Consider the following 19,965-nt stretch of genomic DNA (forward strand, 5'->3'; position numbering starts at 1 on the left):
TGGTGTGGAGAAGAAAAAATTTTGGGGACGCACTACAGAGACTCGAGTAAAGATGGCTGTCGGCTAATGGCTTGTTGAATTTGATTCTAATTTTCTTTGTGGTAGGATTGGTACTTAGTGGGTAAATGATAACTGGGTTAGGTTACTTAATGAGTCAATAATGGACCATAAATTTTGGGTTAGACAAATTATAATAAAAAGAATAATGAAAAGCCCAATAACTCATTTTTTTTAACGGGTATTCGGATCGGGGCGGGGCGACGACGCAAATACTATACCCACCCGGTCCCGAACCAGGTTACTAAAATCAAATACCATATCCGCCCCATTGTACTATCGATTCGATTTTTTTCATCTCATTCGATTCAGATAACCGCAGTCTTTGGTTTTGACTATTCGAATTACCATCCTTACATGATTCATAGGAAAGCTTAATGAAAATAGCACTATTAATTATAAATTAAAAAATAATCAAATATTTACTTTATTATGACGAAAAGGTATAAAAATCATCCTACCAAAAAATTTCTTTTCGAAAATAAGTAAAATATTAGATTGAAACTTAGGAAACTTTTTAGAAAGACAAATATTAGTATCAGAAGATAATACTATATACAAAAAGTAATGGAACGTCAAGCATTAGATTTGAAAATTATAATTATCAAGTAGAACATACAAAACAAAACAAAAATGAAAATGAAGATGAATGTAAATATATTGAAATAGAATATTATGAAAGTGATGATAACTTAATGCATTAAATGGAGATGGTGAAGAAAATGAAAGTGAAAATGATGAAAAAGAATTTAGATATATAAATATGGAATATTATATGAATTTTAGAAAATCTAGAGAAGTAGAAATCAAAACCTTATTATAAGAAAGAGATCAAAGTAATGTAAAAATTAAGATGGAAGAAAGTACTGAAAGTAATAAAAGACCTGAATCAAAAACGAGTTTAGAAAAAGAAAAGAACTTATGAATAAAGAATACAATATTGGAGGAAAATGCCACTTTCCCCTTTAAGATTATATGAAAATTAATTTTAAAAATAAATAAATGCAAGCCTCAAGACTGACCTAGCATAATAACTAAATGAAAAAAATTCTTATAGTGTATTTATACAAATGATTGTAGAAGGAATGTGAGCTTTCTCAGAAACTTAAGCAGAAAAAAAAAATAGCATTAAGCATTTACAACCAAAAGACTAAAATAGAAGAAATTAGATTAAGAATTGTCGAAGGAGATAATCTCAGAAATCTTTCTAGCTTTATTAGAGAAATAATTACAAGAACTGACCTAATAGAAATAATCTTTATGAACAAAATAAAACTTAGAAGAATTTTTAAAAAATAAAAAATCCTACAACTATATGTTTCAAACTCAAGTGCACAAGTTTTAGCTCTTTGTTTGATTTTGATTTTTCAAGCGGTTTTATGAAAAGTAACGTTGTTTTGTATATTGTATAGTTAAAAAGTAAGAAAAAAGTTATGTGTTCATATGTAAAATTATTTTATTAAGAAAATTTGTATTAAAAATAAGATAATTATATTCACGCAAAAATTTTTATTTTTTGTACCAAATTTAAATTGCACTTAAGGTTCTCACTCTTTTCTCATTATATCACTTTACGTCTATAACGATTTTTTATGATATTTTTATCTTTAAACTTCTCATTAGTTAATATATTTTGTATTTAATAAGAATTTGCGTCCAAAGAGTTAGTTGACATAATGTAAAACAACTTATTTTCTCATCATATTTTTTTAAAAATAAATAAATAAATATTGCATAAAAATATTTTTTTCCTCATTTCAAAGAATGAAAACATAATATTTTGGTATAAATAATCATTAATGACAAAATGTACTAATTAATATAGTGTTGAAGATAAGAATTTGACGGAAAAAAATTAGGAAACTGATTATTATAATAAGCAAGATTGAAGAACTTAACTACAATTAAAATTATGGTTCCAATATAACCACTCTTAAAATAAGCTCAGGAGAAAAGGTATTTTGAAAAAAAAAAAAAGACCTCTCTTTCTGGTAGATATTATTTAAAACTCATTTTTGATAACATATTTTTTTAATGAAATAATTTTTATAAGTGAATTCATAATTTTTTTTTTACTTCTTTTTAATTACCTATTTTAAAAAATCATTTTGACAAAAGCTATTATGAAAAAATCTAGGACAAACAAACAGGGATCTTATTTGTAATATATGACGTTTTACTCGAAGCCAATTAGTAGAATCAATAATTAATCGAAGAAAACCGTCGTCAGAGTGGACTCTCTCTCTGTTCAAATTCTCTTTCCTCAAAACTGAAGGCATTTACCAATCGATCGAATCGAAATAGCGTTGAATTCCTGAACATACAATCTAAGGTTGTTTACTTTTTGACAAAATTGGGAATTTGACTAGATTTCTAATAACAATTCACCTAATTCGAAGCGTATTTGTCGTTTATTCAACTCTGATTATGCATTTCTCATGTTAATTTTTTGTAATTCAGGGTTTCTTGTGGGACTTTTCAAGTTGGAAGAATATGGCTTTAGCTTCTGATGATCGTCAAGCCACCAGCATCTGCAACCACTGGTTAGATATTGTTACTTTTTCGGACGATACTTTAAATGGGGTTTCTTTTTTTCTTTTTTTTGGGACAATCTTTATAGTGTTAAATTAGTTCTACCTGTACACATTCAGAATGATATTCGTGTTTTGGAGATTGTACCCTTTCTCAAAAATTTACCGAGCCTGCATTAGTAATACCTGTTTGTATATTCATTTCTAATTTGCACATTTTTAAGAAATTTTTGCCTCATTTTTTAGTTGTAGATTGTCAGACGCGTGATTCTCAGAACTGTTACAAGAAAAAGTTATTACTGATACGCTTTTTGTGCGATTCTTTGATGCCACTTATATGCCACTCATAAGATTTGGTTATAAAATATTGTACTTTAATGTTGGTTATGTCCAAATTGATGGCATAAATAATCATTTTATGTAATTTAATGTTGATTATTTCCAAATGATGGCATAAATAATCGTTTTATGCTAATAATTACCAGATACTAGGCTCACAAAATTAATAATCTGGGCTAATTATTATAATGAGCTGTGAAAAAAAAATTTAGCTGGTAGAAATGGTTCTAAAATGTTCGTAATCAAATTTCAAAACAGATTAGCAGCTGCTGCTTCTTATGCTAAATAATAAAAAATGTCATGCTAATATGCTGAAACCTCTGATTGTAGTGCAAAATGAAATCTCAACTCCATGTTGTTCAAGAATAGTGGTTTTGCTTTTTTCAAAAAAGTGAACTCACTTGTTTGAATGATTTATTCTTGTTTTTGGTATCTAGAGATGCTATGGGATAACTGATTCTCAGGTTGAGGTCATTTTAACGTTTACGCTCATTGTTCAGAGTGGTTTAACTCCATGGAGAATCGAACAAGCTGACTTGGGGGTTGTCATTCTTCCGTCTATTCCGTACCCATTCGTTCATGTAGATGTTAATTGTCTCTGTGCATAATTTTGTTTGCAAAACCTTGTTGAGTTAGATCAAATCAGAAACACTAATTTGATAAGATTCTGGAATTGAGGATGGGATCAATCTACTTTATATGTTTTAGGGTAAAAAGTAGATATATGTAAATGAATTTTAGAGATTTTCTTGATACTTCTATTCACGAACATATGTGAATGAAAAAAAATCATAGTTCATGTTCAGTCCATCATGAAAGAATTTAGAAGTACATTTTCTGTGAAATATTTTTTTGTGCGCGTCTCATTGAATTAATAGACGATTATGACTGAGTGACAAGTTGAGCACTAAATTAATTAGAGGCTTGGTTCATCTGCTTTGTACTCCAAATTGCACTAATCTTTCACATAGGCTCCTCAGCCCTCATTTATGCACACAAGAAAAACTTGTCAGACTGTTGTATTGAATCATAAGCTTGAATTTCGAAATGCAGACGATATATGGTAATTGTGTCTTTGACGTTGATGTTACAAATGATCTTAATGCATTGTGACTTTTTTGATTTCGCTTCTCCACGCTTCAAGGACATAGATCTAATGTAGTTTAAGAATTATGCATTCTCTGAATTTCTTCCTACCATATCCAATGCAAATGCAAGAGCGTGAACCATGACCAAAGAAACAAAATTCCGCTGGAGATGAATATAAAATGCGCGTTAATGTCCAGTTCCCAAAATATTTGCTTTTTCTTTTAGAAGTAGGATCGCAAAAGAACTAAGCCAAGCCAAGCTTGGAGCAACCACCATTACTTTCATCTATTTATCCATAATTTCGGGGAAGGCTCATAGTGACATGCTTAGAAAGTTAGTGTTTTATTACTTAATTTGCTTATTTTGATAAGTGACAAATAAGAACGAATCTGAATTATCTAAGCATTCACTTTTAGCAGTACCTGTCTTGCATGCAGACACCTGTTTGTTTAATTTATGGATGAAGATCCTTGTTAGCTCTAACTGGTCATTTAGCATATTTTTAGAACTCATGTATGAATGGAGTTTTGAGTTTGCTTGGGACTGGTATAATGTAATTATTTTATTGCCTGCTAATTATGTACAAATGAATTATTTAGTCCAGTACTTGAGTGTTTATAGAACAATTTCTAATTTATATCTTTTAAAATAAACTAGTTTTTTTTCCTGAAATGTTTACTGTGTTATTGATAGTTGTTTAATGTTTGTCAATGAACTGGCTTACTAACTGTTTCGTGTTTGTTGCATCATTGTAATTGTCAAGTTGGTCTTCGTCGTCGTCATTGTTATTATTATTATTTTACTTTCAACCTTGGTAAACATTTGCTAATTTGTGGAAAATATTACTTTCCAGTGATAGGGCAATTCCTTCTTTAAATATGGACCTGCATTTTGCTTACTGCTCCCGGAATCTAGAAAAATGTAAAGTCTGCGGTGGTATGGTTCCCAAAAAATTTGCAGAGGAACACTTTCTTAGCACTCATGCCCCGGTATGTGAGCATATGTTACCCAGTGAAATTCTGTGCAATAATATCCACTTGAGTAGTAGAAAAATTTGCTATATCAGTTTCTTTCCAGCATTAGCTGTCAATCCTTTTTAGGACCAATTTGTTTTACTTCTATGTCAGTAGCTTTATTAATATCTCATCTCTAAATTTTTGGCTTAGAATGTTGATTAGTTTATATCATGTGTATGCATGAGTTTGTGGGATGTGTTGTATCATGCTCAATTTTCAATATTCGTAAGCAAATTTATACTTGTGGATCATTGGGTGTTACCCGTGTGAACTATCATGGCATTGTTTATCACTGATCTGGTATGATGTCACATGTTTATTGGGATTTGTACAAAATCGAAATTTCACTCCATGAAATATTGTCCTGTACTTGGCTAAAATTGCATGTATCCTCTTTTCTACTTGGTACATCGAGGTCCTTTTTCAATAATTGAACCAAAGGGAGTCAACGGGTCAGAACCTTTTCAGTTAATTCACTATGTTTAATTCTTGGGTTTCCTGGTTTGCCATTAAAACTAGTCCTATCACTTTTCTTAATTGTTTCATCCTGCAATGTTCTCTTACTGTCCCCAAGCTATTGGGACCTGTACTTTTATACAAACTAAATAAATAAAAATGAAGTTAAATTTCTTTGGTGATTACACTGACAAACTTGCAACATTTAGAACTGGAGGGGAATGCTTGAAGGATGTTTTTTTCTGTCCATATGATTAAGTTACTAATTCAAGCTTTCAAGTGGCTGGAATTGGTATTAGAACTCCTGTAAGCATTCAGGGAGAAGGAAAACAAGAGCCCCCAAGTGTGATTTATGATTTAGGCATTTTTAATGCTAAATTAAGATGTTATTGATTAGAAGGTTTATAACCAACATCAAGGCATACCTCATGTTCAAATGCATAAAAAATCTGCAATAATTGATGAGCATGAGCTAAGTGGCACCTAAATACGTGTCCTATAAATCACCCTTTCTCATATCATCTTTAGAGGATCAGGCAACCAACTTATAAATCAAATTCTCTACAAAAGTCCCTGTAACAACTTGCAATACAATGACTACTATGGCCATCACAGTGGAGCACATGTTAATTTGAGTAAAGCGAAGAATCCTACTATGTCTTGACATGCCATAAGTGTAACGCCCCGAATTCTTGGAAACTGAAGTGTTAAAAATAATATTCGTTTCTTTATTTGGTTCGACTCCTTTGACACTAGCCAAAGTATTTTATAAATCCAATTTTTTTTTTAATATATAAAATATATAAAAATATAATGGAAGGTGGTTATCTATATAACTTAGGTAAATGTAGCAAAATTTGATTTTGTAAAAGATTTGAAGGCAAATCAACAATTACGGATTTAACGACAGCGGAAGAAAAATATATTTGGCCTAGCAAATATTTATTAAAATTTATGAAATTTTTACAGGGACTAAATCATTCATATATGTACCACATATAAAAATTTGGGGTTTTGACGATAACGTTTGAAGCACGAAAATATTACTCGAATATGTTGGACAGGAATATCGGATTCGACACGACGCAGTTTACTAAAACGGGCATAATTTTATTTTTAGATAATATTTTTGAGAAATTCCAAAGGCCACTATTAGAAGACTCATAGACCTTTCAAACCCAACTAATTTCACTTTAAAACATGCACTGTAGCCCAAGTTATGCTATTTTCAACTAGAAGGACAGAAGCTGAAATTTCCACCCAGCATAAAATAAAACTTCATACAAATCAATCTAACACTTTTAAACTCTTGTTAACATGCACTGTCTAAAAATGGAACAAAATAAACATTAAAAAACATTTCTAAAAGTTCATCTAAGTTCCATAAAATATTTACATAAATAAAAATATTTACTAGAAATTGAAAGCATTAGGGATTGTCGAACACTTGCCACTATGCCAACCACAGCCATGCCTGGATCTTAACCTGTAAAATTATTTGTAGGGATGAGTACTATAAATAATACTCAGTAAGAAACACTTAAGTAAACGGTAAAAATATATATTTTCAGAAATGCAAACTTTGGTCAATTGTGTCACCGTCAATTTCAAGCGAATTGGTGATCAGTTAGTCCGCTTACTCTTAGGTTTTGATAACCTCATTTCATTTGTCATAATCATCTCTTCGTCTCTTGTTTAAACTACCAAACGGTGATTCCATCATGAGCAATACAATAACACATTTAATGCAAATGAAAATATATAAATCTTACATCACTTACATAAGTGCCTAAACACCCCTACCTTAATGCTTGGAATTTGAATACCATTTTGCATTCAATAAGAAGTAAAAATGCAGCGTACTTCCTAGCCTTTTCTTCAAATAAAATTTCCAGATATAAGATGTTTTATGTCTAGGGAAGAAGGGAAAAATAATTTTATGCGGTTAAAGGAGGTGAAATTTGGCTTTTACAATACAATATGGCTTGTAAAACTAAAAAGGGACAAGTTTCTGAATTTTTCTCATGGTGTGGCTGTGTAGAAATTTAAAATGGGAGATACAAATTTTTAATTGCAATGGTGGTGGGAGTTGTATTTAAAATTAGAGGTTACACTTGAGGAAATGAGGGTAGTTGAAATTTTAAAATGTTAACTTCCAAATGGATATGGATAGGCACGTGTAGGTTATCATCCCGCTAACCAAATAGTAGTTTAAAAACAAAATGGCAGTTTTCTTCTTATTTATTTATTTGTATTTTTTTTTTTATTAATCAAAAATGGGGTTTAAATATTAAGGTAAGTTGGGATAGTTAATGTACTATAGAATAGGTTTCTAATCTAACTTTCAAAGATTTAATAGATATACAATAAAATGTGTGTCGTCAAAACAAAGCAACAAATAAAATTTGTCGTCTAAAGAGATTTTAACACCTTATAAAATTTAAGAAAATCAAGTACGCGGAATTTTATTTTCGTGACTAAAATTTAATTTGAACTATTAGGATGTGTCGTAACGACATAATAATATAACCCAAATTACATTTGAGTCCTGTAAGAAAATTTTATTTGAAACGAAACAAAACACATTTTTTTTCCGGTCGCTACAATCACTTGAAATTGACGGTGACACAATTGACCAAAGTTTGCATTTCTGAAAATATATATTTTTACCGTTTACTTAAGTGTTTCCTACTGAGTATTATTTATAGTACTCATCCCTACAGAGTATTATTTATAGTATTATTTTAACAGTGGAGCACATGTTAATTTGAGTAATTTAAGAATCCTACTATGTCTTGACATGCCATAAGTCCTTATCACTTAATCAAACTATGTCAATAAATGAGAACTAAAGATCCAGTAATAGAGCAGCTGAGATGGAATTTTTGGTGGATTTAGGCATTAAAATGGTAAAATTGTGAACATTTATCCAGAGATAGAAGTGTAATGAAATCTCTTAAAACCATTGCCACAAAATCAATATGTTTGTTATTTAGGTTCTGTATGGATGCCTGTTATATTGTGTTGTTTAAGTTTGTAAGTATGCCAATGTTATTTTCCTCAATCCTGTCAGAAGTTCAGCTGAGCCTTCCGTTACAAAACACTTTCCTGGATGTATTGGGTTTTTGCACTGTTAAATAAAATTTTTCACAGCACAAGGTTAGCCTTCAAAAGGATAGATTCATGCTTTCCTTTTATTTCATCATTTTATGATCTGTGGTTTGAAATTCCATTTTCTTACCCTTGTATATTTGTTTTCTTTGATGCCCTTCTAAAATCAATGTGTTCCCTATTTTGATTAGGCAATGCTCTTTTTCTTCATCACTATGTTTTAGGTGGAAAGTGATGAGACACATTCTTATTGCGCATTTCTGATAGACATTGTCTGTTAGTTCCTATTGCTCTGCACCTTTGTTCAATACGATCACCCTATCTCTAATTTTTGTCTTCTATCCAGATGAAGTTTTTCTGCTCTCTCTTCCATAATTCCATTCATGTTGAACTGCTGTACTTTCTTTGGTTTATTCATGAATAAAATAGTAAAGGAAAACAAGTCTTTAGCATCGACGACCCTGTCTAACAACCATGTTGACCTATAAGCATGTAGAGGTTCAATGGCTTCTGTCATGAAATGAGAGGGGAACAAATGTACGTGAACTGAAAATGATAGTCTTGCATAGACAACCCCGCTAACAACCATGTTGACCTATAAATGCAAGAATAATGAGACATTCATTTTCTGTTAATCCCTTTATGGTTTCTTTATTACTCGACATTTGGAACCTGTGTACGTTGGTTGATACTTGTGCTCTGTGATTTTGGTCTTGTAGACGTGGGAATGCAAGGCACATAAAATTGCCTTTTTTTATGTATTTAAAACATCATTTTATACAAAATAATATCATCCCCCCGCCCCCCAAAAAAAAGTCATATCCTCCATTCTTTTACGTGATAAAGACTGCCTTTGTTTCAACTTGCATGCTTATCCGTATAACTTCTGCATTTTTGTTCAACACATTTGAATCTAGTGGTTATCTTGAACCAGTGAATCTCCACTCTATGCTTTGGGTTTTATGACGGGTTTTCACACTAATGGTGTAGATGGATACTAATTGGACTCTGCAGACAAGAATCATTATTCTAGTGGTTCTTGCTAAATATTATCTATTTGATACAATAGACAATTGATTGACGTAATCTTCTTGGAGGCAAACACTCAGAAACATGCTTTAGCCTTCAAAATGCTTTCTTCATCCGTTCAAAGGACGCTATTCTTCCTTCCACGGACACCATAAAAAGCAAACCAAAGAAAGTTACCCTCCTGATCGATCATTTAGACAAGTGTATGTTGGAAACTTAACAACAAAGCAACAAATGTTGCTTCAGTAGTAGTTTATTAATATACAAGAGGATCGATTTACTCGGTCTGTGTTGCTGCAAACCAATGAGCTCTAGTACAGTTTTACCTATTACAATGTTCCTTTGAACATGCTATATACTCTTTCCACAAACACCATGAAAAAGCAATACACAGAAAGTCCCCTCCTGATCATATAGACGAGTGTAAGTTGGAAAAAGTTAAAAACTGTTGCAAAACTAGATTTTCTCAATTAATTTCGGGTTGGTTACTTGATTCCTTTTTTTGCATTCTGTTTACATCTGCATGTTTGGAAACATAGTGGTTGTAGGTGGTTAACCAGGAATACTCTCAATTGGGTATCTGATATCCCTTAAAATGAGGTGTTCATGAGTTAAATCTGAATTTATTTTTTTACTTTTTTATAATTTCAATACTACCTGTGGCTGTGTGCGACTATGTGGGGCTTAAAAGTACATGAATAGTGGTATAATGCTGGCCTGTGCTGGAGAAAATTTAAATTTGGGGGTGCTTACCCCCGTTATGAGAATCTACTCATAATAGAAATGATACACCACTTTGGTAAACAGAAATTGAAGTTGATTATGGCTTTCCAGAGAACATCAGGTATGTAGAGCTTATTTAATCATAGCAACCTGCCCAGGAAACCTTAAATCTTCTAGTCATTTTAAAATCTTGAGTTGTGGCGTTTTAAATCTGACCTTGGAGAAAAAATATGCAACCACATGTCCTTTTCCATAAATATGAGATATCACGAGAATGAAGCTAAAATATGCTTAATTTCCTGGATGATGTAATGGATACTCCATGGCCCTGCTTGTTCCAAAAGATGAAAGATATAGCTACAGCTGAATCCACTTCAATCCAGATATTTTTAAACCCACATAGTAAGAACAACTTGAATCCAGTAAACGGTGTCGTCAATTAAGAACTAACCTTTACTGTTTGGAAAATCCAGCATGATATGTTTATCTTATCATTGGATAACAACTTGTCATTGGATTTACATTATTTGGTTTCTGTGTGTGGTGACTTCTATACCTTGGTCAGGTAGCTTGTTCCCTGTGCACTCAGACAATGGAACGTGATATTTTGGATGTTCATAAAGGAGAAAAATGCCCACAAAGGATCGTGACGTGTGAATACTGCGAGTTTCCATTGCCTGCAATTGATTTATTTAAGCATCAGGTAGTGATTTTTTATATAAAAAAAATTTGGTGTTGTTTCATGATGTAATACGCACATCATCGATCACTCCAGGAAGTATGTGGGAACCGAACAGAGCTATGTCCTTTGTGTCGCAAATACATAAGACTATGTGAAAGGAATGGTCACGAAAGTAAATGCAACGGTGTTGTCTATAATGTTGCAGAATCCTCAAGGTAAGTAGAATTATTTAAGTTCTCAGTTTATATGCTCATTCTGTATTCAAAGAAAGTGATGATGGCTCTATTTGTTGCAGTGGCATATTTATAGCCTCTCATCTTGCTATAATATATGGCATGTAATGATTGATATACTCCAGGATATATGAAATTGAACATCCATCGATGTTTTTAAAAATTGTGAAATATAAACGATTGCTGAAACTTCGATGAAATTGTCAACCTTAGTTATCTAAGAGTCGAGGTATAAATCAAGATAACTAAGGTTAATATAAAACTTGTTATAGGTTCATAGCGATGTTTACTCATCTAACCCAAGCCTACATAATCAGATGTTATATTCTTGGTTTTGCTTTGCTTTGTCTCTATCTATTTCAAATTCTAATTATTTTTGTTGTCCTTGGATCTTAATTATTTTTCACCGGTGCTTCTGAAGGAACACGAGGCTACCTGTTAGAGACCGTGGTGGTGCTCAAAGAAGGCCACCACATGAGATTTCACCGAGGCTGCTGCTATATACCATTGCAATCACTGGCATCGCTGTTCTGTTAGGTTCGCTTTTCTTCCGGAGGAAACCAGGAGAAAACGAAGTGCACTAGTTCTGAAGAATGCTTATGCGTTGCTGATACGTGCCTTCTTTATTCTGTGTACTCCATTGTGCCTCATTCTACTTGTGTTTTTAATGCTTTTGAGAACGCCTTATCCTTGTCAATCAGTGTATGAGATGAGAATCGATATTTACTGAGTAAATATGATGTCTGTAAAGGGAGTTGATATTTGGTAACAACATTGTAATTGTAATACAATAAAATGTGTATTCTCAATAATCATACCAATGTATTCCATTTACTTGGATAATATATTCAATCTTTCTTAGGCTTTGTTTTGACTCTCATTTTTTTAAAAATATATTTTTCTCTCTTCTTTTCAATCACAGATTCTTCATTAAAATATTATTACACGTAAATCAAAACATTTTCTTTATTTTTTAACTACACATTTTTCCTCATTCTACTATTCTAAAATGTATTTTTTTTTAAAAATGATTGTCAAACACCCCCTTAGTCCCTTTTTTAACCAACATCGACGGTTTGGTTTCCGCTTGATCGCCTGGCACGGTCAATTCCAGTCTATAAAATGTGATCAATCAATCTTTCTTTTTGGATGACCAATACATTATTGTGGCAAATGTTAACTATGGAAATTTGTTAGGTACTGTTGTGTTACTTGTTCGTAATGGTTTATATAATTAATGACATATATAGATGATGTAGTAAGATATAATTGGATCAGATTTTTTCAAAATAAAAATAAAAATTCCTCCATTCTCTGTTTTGACACATTAATTATAAATTATTATGTAACTCCATCGTGTACAAATAGACCTTGTTTGGCCTCCATTAAATGTCATTACATTATATTTTTCTTTTTTCTATTTTCAACCACACAATCTTCCGTAAAATAATATTATACGAAAATTAAAAAAATTTTCTTCTTTTTCAACCATTCAATTTTTTCGAAAAATGGGGGCCGGCCAAACAGGTAAAATTATTTTTGTTCGGCGATACCAAGATCCAAAGAAAAGGAGGTGATTTGACACCTACCACTACTAGTGTGCACTGTAATAGTTGATAAAATGAATAGAAAAAGAAATCAAATTTTCAAGGTCTGGACTGGAGATATACAAAAGTGTCACTATACAACAAAGAATTGCTCTGGTGGTCGACGCAATATTTACTGATAGAACAGAACAGTAATCGGTAGCGGTATGGTATTACGAGTTTCAGTGGGGGAGGGTGACGGCAATCGGCGGTGGAAGCGAGTATGATGGTGATGGCTGGTATCCCGTTCTGAGAAGAAGTCGGCAGAGCGCAAGTCAATATGAGTGGACGGCGTAAATTCAAAGACTTGATTAGGAGCATTTGCACCTGTGGAGGTAACTAGATAAATATTTATATATTAAGCTCTTGTTTGGCGTGGATTATAATTAAATTTTTAGTAAATTTTAATTTGATAAAAATTAATGAAATGTAAATATGTGACTTAAATTAATTGTTGATTTTGACTTAGAATAAAATGAATTTTAATTTTTACCCATGGACTAAATGTGTCTGCTTGTTATAGTTCATCAATCACTTGATCTTCATTTTTTATCATTATTTTTAACCACACAGTCTTAAGATTTTATATTTTTTATCTATTTATTTAGTGCTTGTTCTTTGAGAGTCACTGTTTATAAGATGATCAAGTTCAAGAGATTTTCTATTTATGGAAAATATTTTATGTATAATAGAAGCTCACTATTTTGACTATTTAGTTTTTGCCAGTCAGTTCAAATCTAATTTTAATAATTTAAGGAGTAGAGTATTGAAATTGATTACTAATTAATCCAGTCATTATTAAGGCCCTATTTGGTATTGATTTAAATCATATTTTAATATAAGTCATAGTCAAGCAATTAATATTAATCACATATTTTATGGGTTCCATAATTTTTTAACCACGCATTTCAAAAATTCTATCAAAATCTATTAAAAATCTAATTTTAATCCGCACCAAACAGGGGTAAAGTAAGAATATGGAGTTGTTTTGACTTTCTCTATTTTTAAAAAGTCATAATATACAGTCTTTTGAAACTTAATAGAGAAAATTTTATATTTAGAGAATTCCTTGAAGGTGTTCTAAAAATTTAACAATCAAAGAATAAGAGCATCTCCAAGAAATTTTGTAAACATGATATGCTCTCTATTATAAAAAGTCAATCCTTAAAATCATATTCAAAAATACTTTTTAAATTAACATTTTAATTTCTAGAGTGGATTTGACTCTTCAAATTTGGAGAACAGAACTTACTCTTTATAATTAATGCATTCAAAGTATTTTAATTTTCAATGTAGAAAAATAATAAAATGATCTAGAGAAAAGTTAGTTAAAATAAAAGATAGAGAAAAAGAATAAATATTTTTTTAGAGTGGTAAAATTAAGTGTTAAATATAAAGAATTTATTGGAATACTTTAAAATTTTAACTTTCTAAATTTATAAATGTTCTCCAAATAATAGAATATGCTAGTTAAAAATAAAGAATCTCTTCGAGATGTTTTAATGCAATTCATTTAATGTCTAGATGATCATTGATATATGTCACATCGGGATTTCACTCTCCCATTGACCAACGTATGAAGAATAATTCTATCTAATATTAGTGATGTCTAGTACCAGTCTATGCGTGCATGGTAGATTCTATTAAATGTTATATATCCAAACATTTAATTGAACCAATGATTTAATGATAATACTGCTATCACTTAAACTAGGGTTAAATATTACACGTTATAATTAGAATTACTCAAATCTAAAAATGCATTCAAATTTAATTGGATAATATGGAAGTAACTTCACTATTACATAGATCGATAATCAACTCTAGATTAATAGTATTATTCACTACTAGGAACTAAAATAAATAATATTTAAAAAAAAAAAAAAAAACCGAATCGACATTAATCGATATTAATACATTATAGGCATTTTTGTTTAAATTTCAAATACCTCAAATTGTGAAGGATGATTTTAAGTTATAACAATTTTCTTGTGTTACGCTGCTTTTTTATTGTAACATCTTTGCTTATCATTGATCTCTTCTTTTTTTTCTTTTCACATTCTTATTATCAATTTTTTACATTAATTGATACATCTAGTCCATGATGATAGTTTATATCCAAGTATTTAATCAGTGTACTTTGAAATGACTTTCACGTTACTTTTTTTTATTTTAAAAATATAAGAAGTAGATAAGTTTTTTATGCCTTCTAACAGACATTTTGGATAGAAACCATCCTCAGAATAAGACGTGCTAAAAATTAATGGAAAGTTTTGGATAAGAATGGGAAGGAAAGAAAGTGGCAAGAATACAACCATGAGGAAAGATTGAAACATTTTAGTACAATTAAAATGTCTACATCCACAATGATTATCCGTGGAAGACATACAATGTCCAACTGACTGGACGTCAAGATAGTAAATATAATTAAATTGAAGGAAGAAATTAAATTTACATAATTTTAAATTTTTTTCCCCATATTTTCAAGTGCTTTTCAACATATTCCAAATTTGGGAAGAATGAATGTTCAAATTGAAGATATACAATTCACAGGAGAAAAGTATATTATTAACATAGAAATCAAAATTTTTATGAAATTTTATCTTGATTTGCTTCTGTACCCGTTTTGTGGCCTGAAATTTAAATTCTAACAATAGATCTTTCTCTTTAGTGGCATTAGTAATTATGTGAAAGCTCGTTCAAGAACGCATCTTGAAATTCAACTGCTCTTTTGAGGTTTAGACAAATCTAATTGATCTTTTGAGTTTAAAGAGCTTTGATATCATATTGAAATCTGGTTTATCTTAAAAGTACACATTGTTAGGGGGCTACCCGAGACCTCATATGGTATACAGTTATTTCATCTCTATTCGGTGTCGAATGGAATTATACCTTAAAGCCAGTTATTGACTTGTATCGATTGAGAACTTTATTACTTGTCTGATATTGCATGCAAAGTCTAAAGGTGGGACATAAATAAACACTTATCTCCATAATCTATTTAGAATTCAGAAATTCAAACCATTTATGGCCTTCTTTAGAAGCCCTTTATGATCTTTCTTACATCATTATTTCAAAAGTTTTTACTTTTATACAGCTATATAAACACCACTCCCTCTAATGACTTCATAGAAAAGGTATATAACCAATTCACCAAACACACTTTGGTTGGGAGATTACTGAAGCTAAAGTAATATCAATTATATAGGTTGCTTTCTCTTTAGTTATAAGAAAGCTAAGTCTTAGATAGCTTCTAATGATTCATATTTATACAGCATTTCTATTCCAATGCCTGTAACAGATTTCATATAGTTTAGAAATATAGGCACTTGGCCTTTTTTGTGACCTGGATTGTAATTTGTTTGTGCAGGAGACGGTTTCGGAACAATGCCGCCTATAGGGGTGCGACTGTACACTCAAGATCGACATGTAAGTTCATTTTCCTGCCCGAATATCCCTTTATTGATGTTTGCATGGGACAATGCATGTTTGCTGAAATTTGAACTGCTCACTTTCAGCTCTGTAATTCCATTTGTTGGATATAAGCATTTGTTTATATACTTTGACAAGTCAAGTTGACAAAAGCTCTGGTTTCTCCTATTTGATTTTTTCTTTTTTCGTATAAAATATTTTCGTGAAGTTGTTATCATTTGCTTCAGATTTAATGTACTAATACTGCTATTCTGAGACTTCCATTAATCTGCAAGTAAAATTGTGTTGTGAGCGTATTGAAACTATTTATTTGACAACGAACTCGAGGAAAATACTTGCTTCAAATGTATTTGATAAGATCTTCAGTAGATTTAGCTTTATTAAGATTTTGTTTCTTGCATTGTTAATTGGCACGGCATTGATATGCAGGTTGTGATTGACAATGGCATACTACAAGTTACACTGTCGAACCCTGAGGGAATTGTTACGGGAATTCGTTATAATGGTGTTGACAATTTGCTAGAGGTCCTCAATGATGAGTCTAACAGAGGGTAATTGCTTCTGAATCCTGTTTTTGCAGATGATTTACTCATCAATGTTACAAAATTTAATGATCAAGTGGAGTGTGAGTAAAGATTTTCAAAGGGCATTTGTAGACAGCTCAATTGATTTTATTTCCTCAAAACATTAAATATTTTAACATATACCATTTTTCCAAGTGAATTATACAATTTTAGAAATATTCACTTGAATTCATATGTTATTCAAATCTCCAAGATTTTGTTTCATTAACTTATTCTCGAATGGATTTGGAGGTACTGGGATGTTGTCTGGAATTCACCAGATGGAAGTAGCCGAACCGGATCATTTGAAGTGTATGTTCCTAGTTCCCACTTTATGCAGTCTCTTTTGTGCTTGAAAAGTTTATGTACTTGTTATAAATGTAAGAATTGCTCAAACATTTGACAATAATGTAGGATTAAAGCAACAAGTTTCAACATTATAAAGGAAAGCGATGAACAGGTAGAGGTGTCCTTTACAAGACCTTGGGATCCTTCGCTCCAGGGCAAGCTCGTTCCCCTGAATATAGATAAAAGGTCCTCTCTTTAATTCTTCCTTGCACAAATATGCACGACATTAATACAATTACAATCAGAAGGATGTGTTTGTAGGTTTATTCTGCTCCGAGGGTGCTCAGGCTTCTACACATATGCTATATACGAGCATGTTGGTTCCCCAGAATGGCCAGCTTTCAGCATTGGAGAAACGAGGATTGCTTTCAAACTTCGAAAGGATAGGTAGGATTTTATGCTAGGGGGCTAATCTTACGAAATCGAGCAAAAAAAATTTTGATTTTTCGGGCAATGCTCTTGATCAAGTATTGGGTATACCATATTAATCATTGCTAGGTAAAAGATAACAATGTGATGCTCAAAAAAGCTTTAATTTTTTTTTTTTTTTTTTTTTTTTTGGGGCTTCTTTTTTTCTTGTACGAACAAATTATGATACTTTTTTTTACCTGCCTAGGTACGTTGATGATGATTATATTCCAGCAAACAGTGCATATGTTGGATTGGCCCCTCCTGGGGAGGTTGGATCATGGCAAAGAGAATGCAAGGTTATAATAATTCAGTTCTCTAACTGATCCCCAAGATTCTGACATTCTTTTTAAGAAATTCTATAAAATTAAGAAAAAAAATCTCGACGTTAAGAAATGTTTTCTTGAACCATGAATTTTATATCTGAAATGTATACAGTTGATGACTTTAAGATACTTCAATCAGGACTACCAATTTTGGTGTAGAGCAGACGAAGGCGGCTATTTTTCGATAAATAATATACGTACGGGTAACTACAATCTTTATGCATGGGTCCCTGGCTTCATTGGAGATTATCGAAATGAAGTTGCCTTTACGATAACTCCAGGTCTTCTTTAATGCACTTATCAGTTTTTTCTCCTCTTGAAATTTTTTCAATTATACTGAATCTTCCGTGGTGACATAATACACAGGTTGTAATATAGAGGTAGGTGATATTGCATATGAGCCTCCGAGAGATGGCCCGACATTGTGGGAAATAGGCATTCCTGATCGTTCTGCTGCGGAGTTTTACGTTCCTGATCCTGATCCGAAATATGTTAACTTTCTTTTTGTTAATCATCCAGACAGGCTAGTTTAATTTGCCTTTATTTTACGATTTTTACATGTCCATACACAGTATAAAAAATAACGTCGTCTAGATTATGAAATCCTTGTATGAATAGGTTTCGGCAATATGGACTGTGGGATAGGTATTCGGAGTTGTATCCTGATGAAGACTTGGTATACACCGTTGGCTTGAGTGACTATCGAAAAGATTGGTTTTTTGCGCAGGTTAACAGGTGCATTTCTAACTATTTTTGTCGGTTTACTCGCACATTCCTTTGGTCTTATTAGTAAGTAATTATGTTTCTCTGAATGTTACACCAATGTAGGAAAAAAGATAACAAGTATGAAGGAACCACGTGGAAGATCAAGTTCAAACTCGACAGTGTCAACCAAGCCGGAGTTTATAAACTGCGCGTGGCACTTGCATCTGCAACCTTAGCTGAACTTCAGGTAAAACCCGTCGTCAGATTCATATAATCGTGCCTGAGAAATCATATAACTAAACTCTGATTGAATTTCTTCTAGGTTCGAGTTAATAATCCAAGTACAAATCGGCCATTATTCTCAAGCGGATTGATTGGGAGGGACAACTCAATTGCAAGACATGGAATTCATGGATTGTATTGGCTTTACAGTGTAGACATACAGGGAGCTATACTTGTGGAAGGGGACAATACTGTGTACTTGACACAACCAAGGAATACAAGTCCTTTCCAGGGACTCATGTATGATTACATTCGACTCGAAGCTCCCCCCAACTAGACATTCAGATGTCCTCTCTACAGAGAGAGAGAGAGAGAGAGATGTTATTTTAGAAATAAAGAAACAACAAATAAATGAACGCGTTTAATCTTTGCAATGTATATTGTTATGTACATACACTATGGTTATCCTTTCTGTAAAAGGAGGAATTGAAAATATTATGCATATTGAAAGTTATGTATCTTACAAGGAATAAGATCAGCGAACACATTCTAGGAAACTATATTTGGACAATCAATCAAAAGTTAATGTTTATTATAATCTCATAGTTAGCTAGCCTCATTCCCATAATTATGAAAATATGTAATATTTTCTTGTAATACTCCCCTCAAGTTAGAGCGTGGATGTTGGGAACGCCAAACTTGCTGAGAAGGGAATGAAAAATTGATGAACAGAGGCTTTGGGAACAAATTGGCAAGCTGACAGGCTGATGGAATATGATTAGTTACTATGGCTCCTGACTGAATTCTCTCTCAAATAACATGGCAGTCAATCTCTATATGCTTGGTGTGCTCGTGATATTGGATTAGCAGCAACGTCGAGTGCTGCTTCACTGTCACGTAATAATTTAGCCAGTTGAGGGTGCTCTACCTGCAAGTCATCCTACAAATATTTGAAAAAGGTAAGCTCACAAATAATGGAGGCCAATAGCTCTATATTCTGATTCTCTTGAGGATCTTGATACTTTGTTTGTTTCTTGGTTCGCCATGAAATAAGAGCTCCTCCAAGAAAAATGCAATACACAATCACAAACACTCTTGTGATTGAACAT

General features: G+C 32.0%; 2 protein-coding genes across 2 annotated transcripts; both read left to right on the forward strand.

The window, feature by feature from the left end:
• The first annotated feature begins 2,235 nt into the window (after positions 1–2,235).
• LOC111396808 (XIAP-associated factor 1-like) lies at positions 2,236–12,127 on the forward strand. The gene is made up of 6 exons (XM_023023329.1): positions 2,236–2,389; positions 2,518–2,600; positions 4,870–5,005; positions 10,917–11,054; positions 11,127–11,248; positions 11,688–12,127. The coding sequence occupies exons 2-6, from the start codon at positions 2,551–2,553 to the stop codon at positions 11,848–11,850; spliced, it is 609 nt and encodes a 202-aa protein (XP_022879097.1). The 5' UTR covers positions 2,236–2,389; positions 2,518–2,550; the 3' UTR covers positions 11,851–12,127.
• Positions 12,128–12,801: 674 nt separating this feature from the next.
• LOC111397823 (probable rhamnogalacturonate lyase B) lies at positions 12,802–19,416 on the forward strand. The gene is made up of 12 exons (XM_023024799.1): positions 12,802–13,187; positions 16,223–16,281; positions 16,714–16,835; positions 17,100–17,159; positions 17,262–17,381; positions 17,457–17,582; positions 17,785–17,902; positions 18,069–18,210; positions 18,296–18,452; positions 18,548–18,664; positions 18,758–18,881; positions 18,957–19,416. The coding sequence occupies exons 1-12, from the start codon at positions 13,133–13,135 to the stop codon at positions 19,191–19,193; spliced, it is 1,437 nt and encodes a 478-aa protein (XP_022880567.1). The 5' UTR covers positions 12,802–13,132; the 3' UTR covers positions 19,194–19,416.
• The last annotated feature ends 549 nt before the right edge of the window (positions 19,417–19,965 follow it).

This window comes from Olea europaea, chromosome 7 (genome assembly GCF_002742605.1).
Source record: "Olea europaea var. sylvestris chromosome 7, O_europaea_v1, whole genome shotgun sequence".
Taxonomy (NCBI): Eukaryota; Viridiplantae; Streptophyta; class Magnoliopsida; order Lamiales; family Oleaceae; genus Olea; species Olea europaea.

Bases quoted from the DNA above. Each gene is read 5' to 3' on its own strand.
- LOC111396808 (XM_023023329.1), top strand. From the start codon at position 2,551: ATGGCTTTAGCTTCTGATGATCGTCAAGCCACCAGCATCTGCAACCAC. The intron at 2,601-4,869 runs GTTAGATATTGT...ATTACTTTCCAG, and splicing joins ACCAGCATCTGCAACCACTG to TGATAGGGCAATTCCTTCTT. The intron at 11,055-11,126 runs GTAGTGATTTTT...CGATCACTCCAG, and splicing joins TTGATTTATTTAAGCATCAG to GAAGTATGTGGGAACCGAAC.
- LOC111397823 (XM_023024799.1), top strand. From the start codon at position 13,133: ATGAGTGGACGGCGTAAATTCAAAGACTTGATTAGGAGCATTTGCACC. The intron at 18,211-18,295 runs GTCTTCTTTAAT...CATAATACACAG, and splicing joins TGCCTTTACGATAACTCCAG to GTTGTAATATAGAGGTAGGT. The intron at 18,882-18,956 runs GTAAAACCCGTC...AATTTCTTCTAG, and splicing joins CAACCTTAGCTGAACTTCAG to GTTCGAGTTAATAATCCAAG.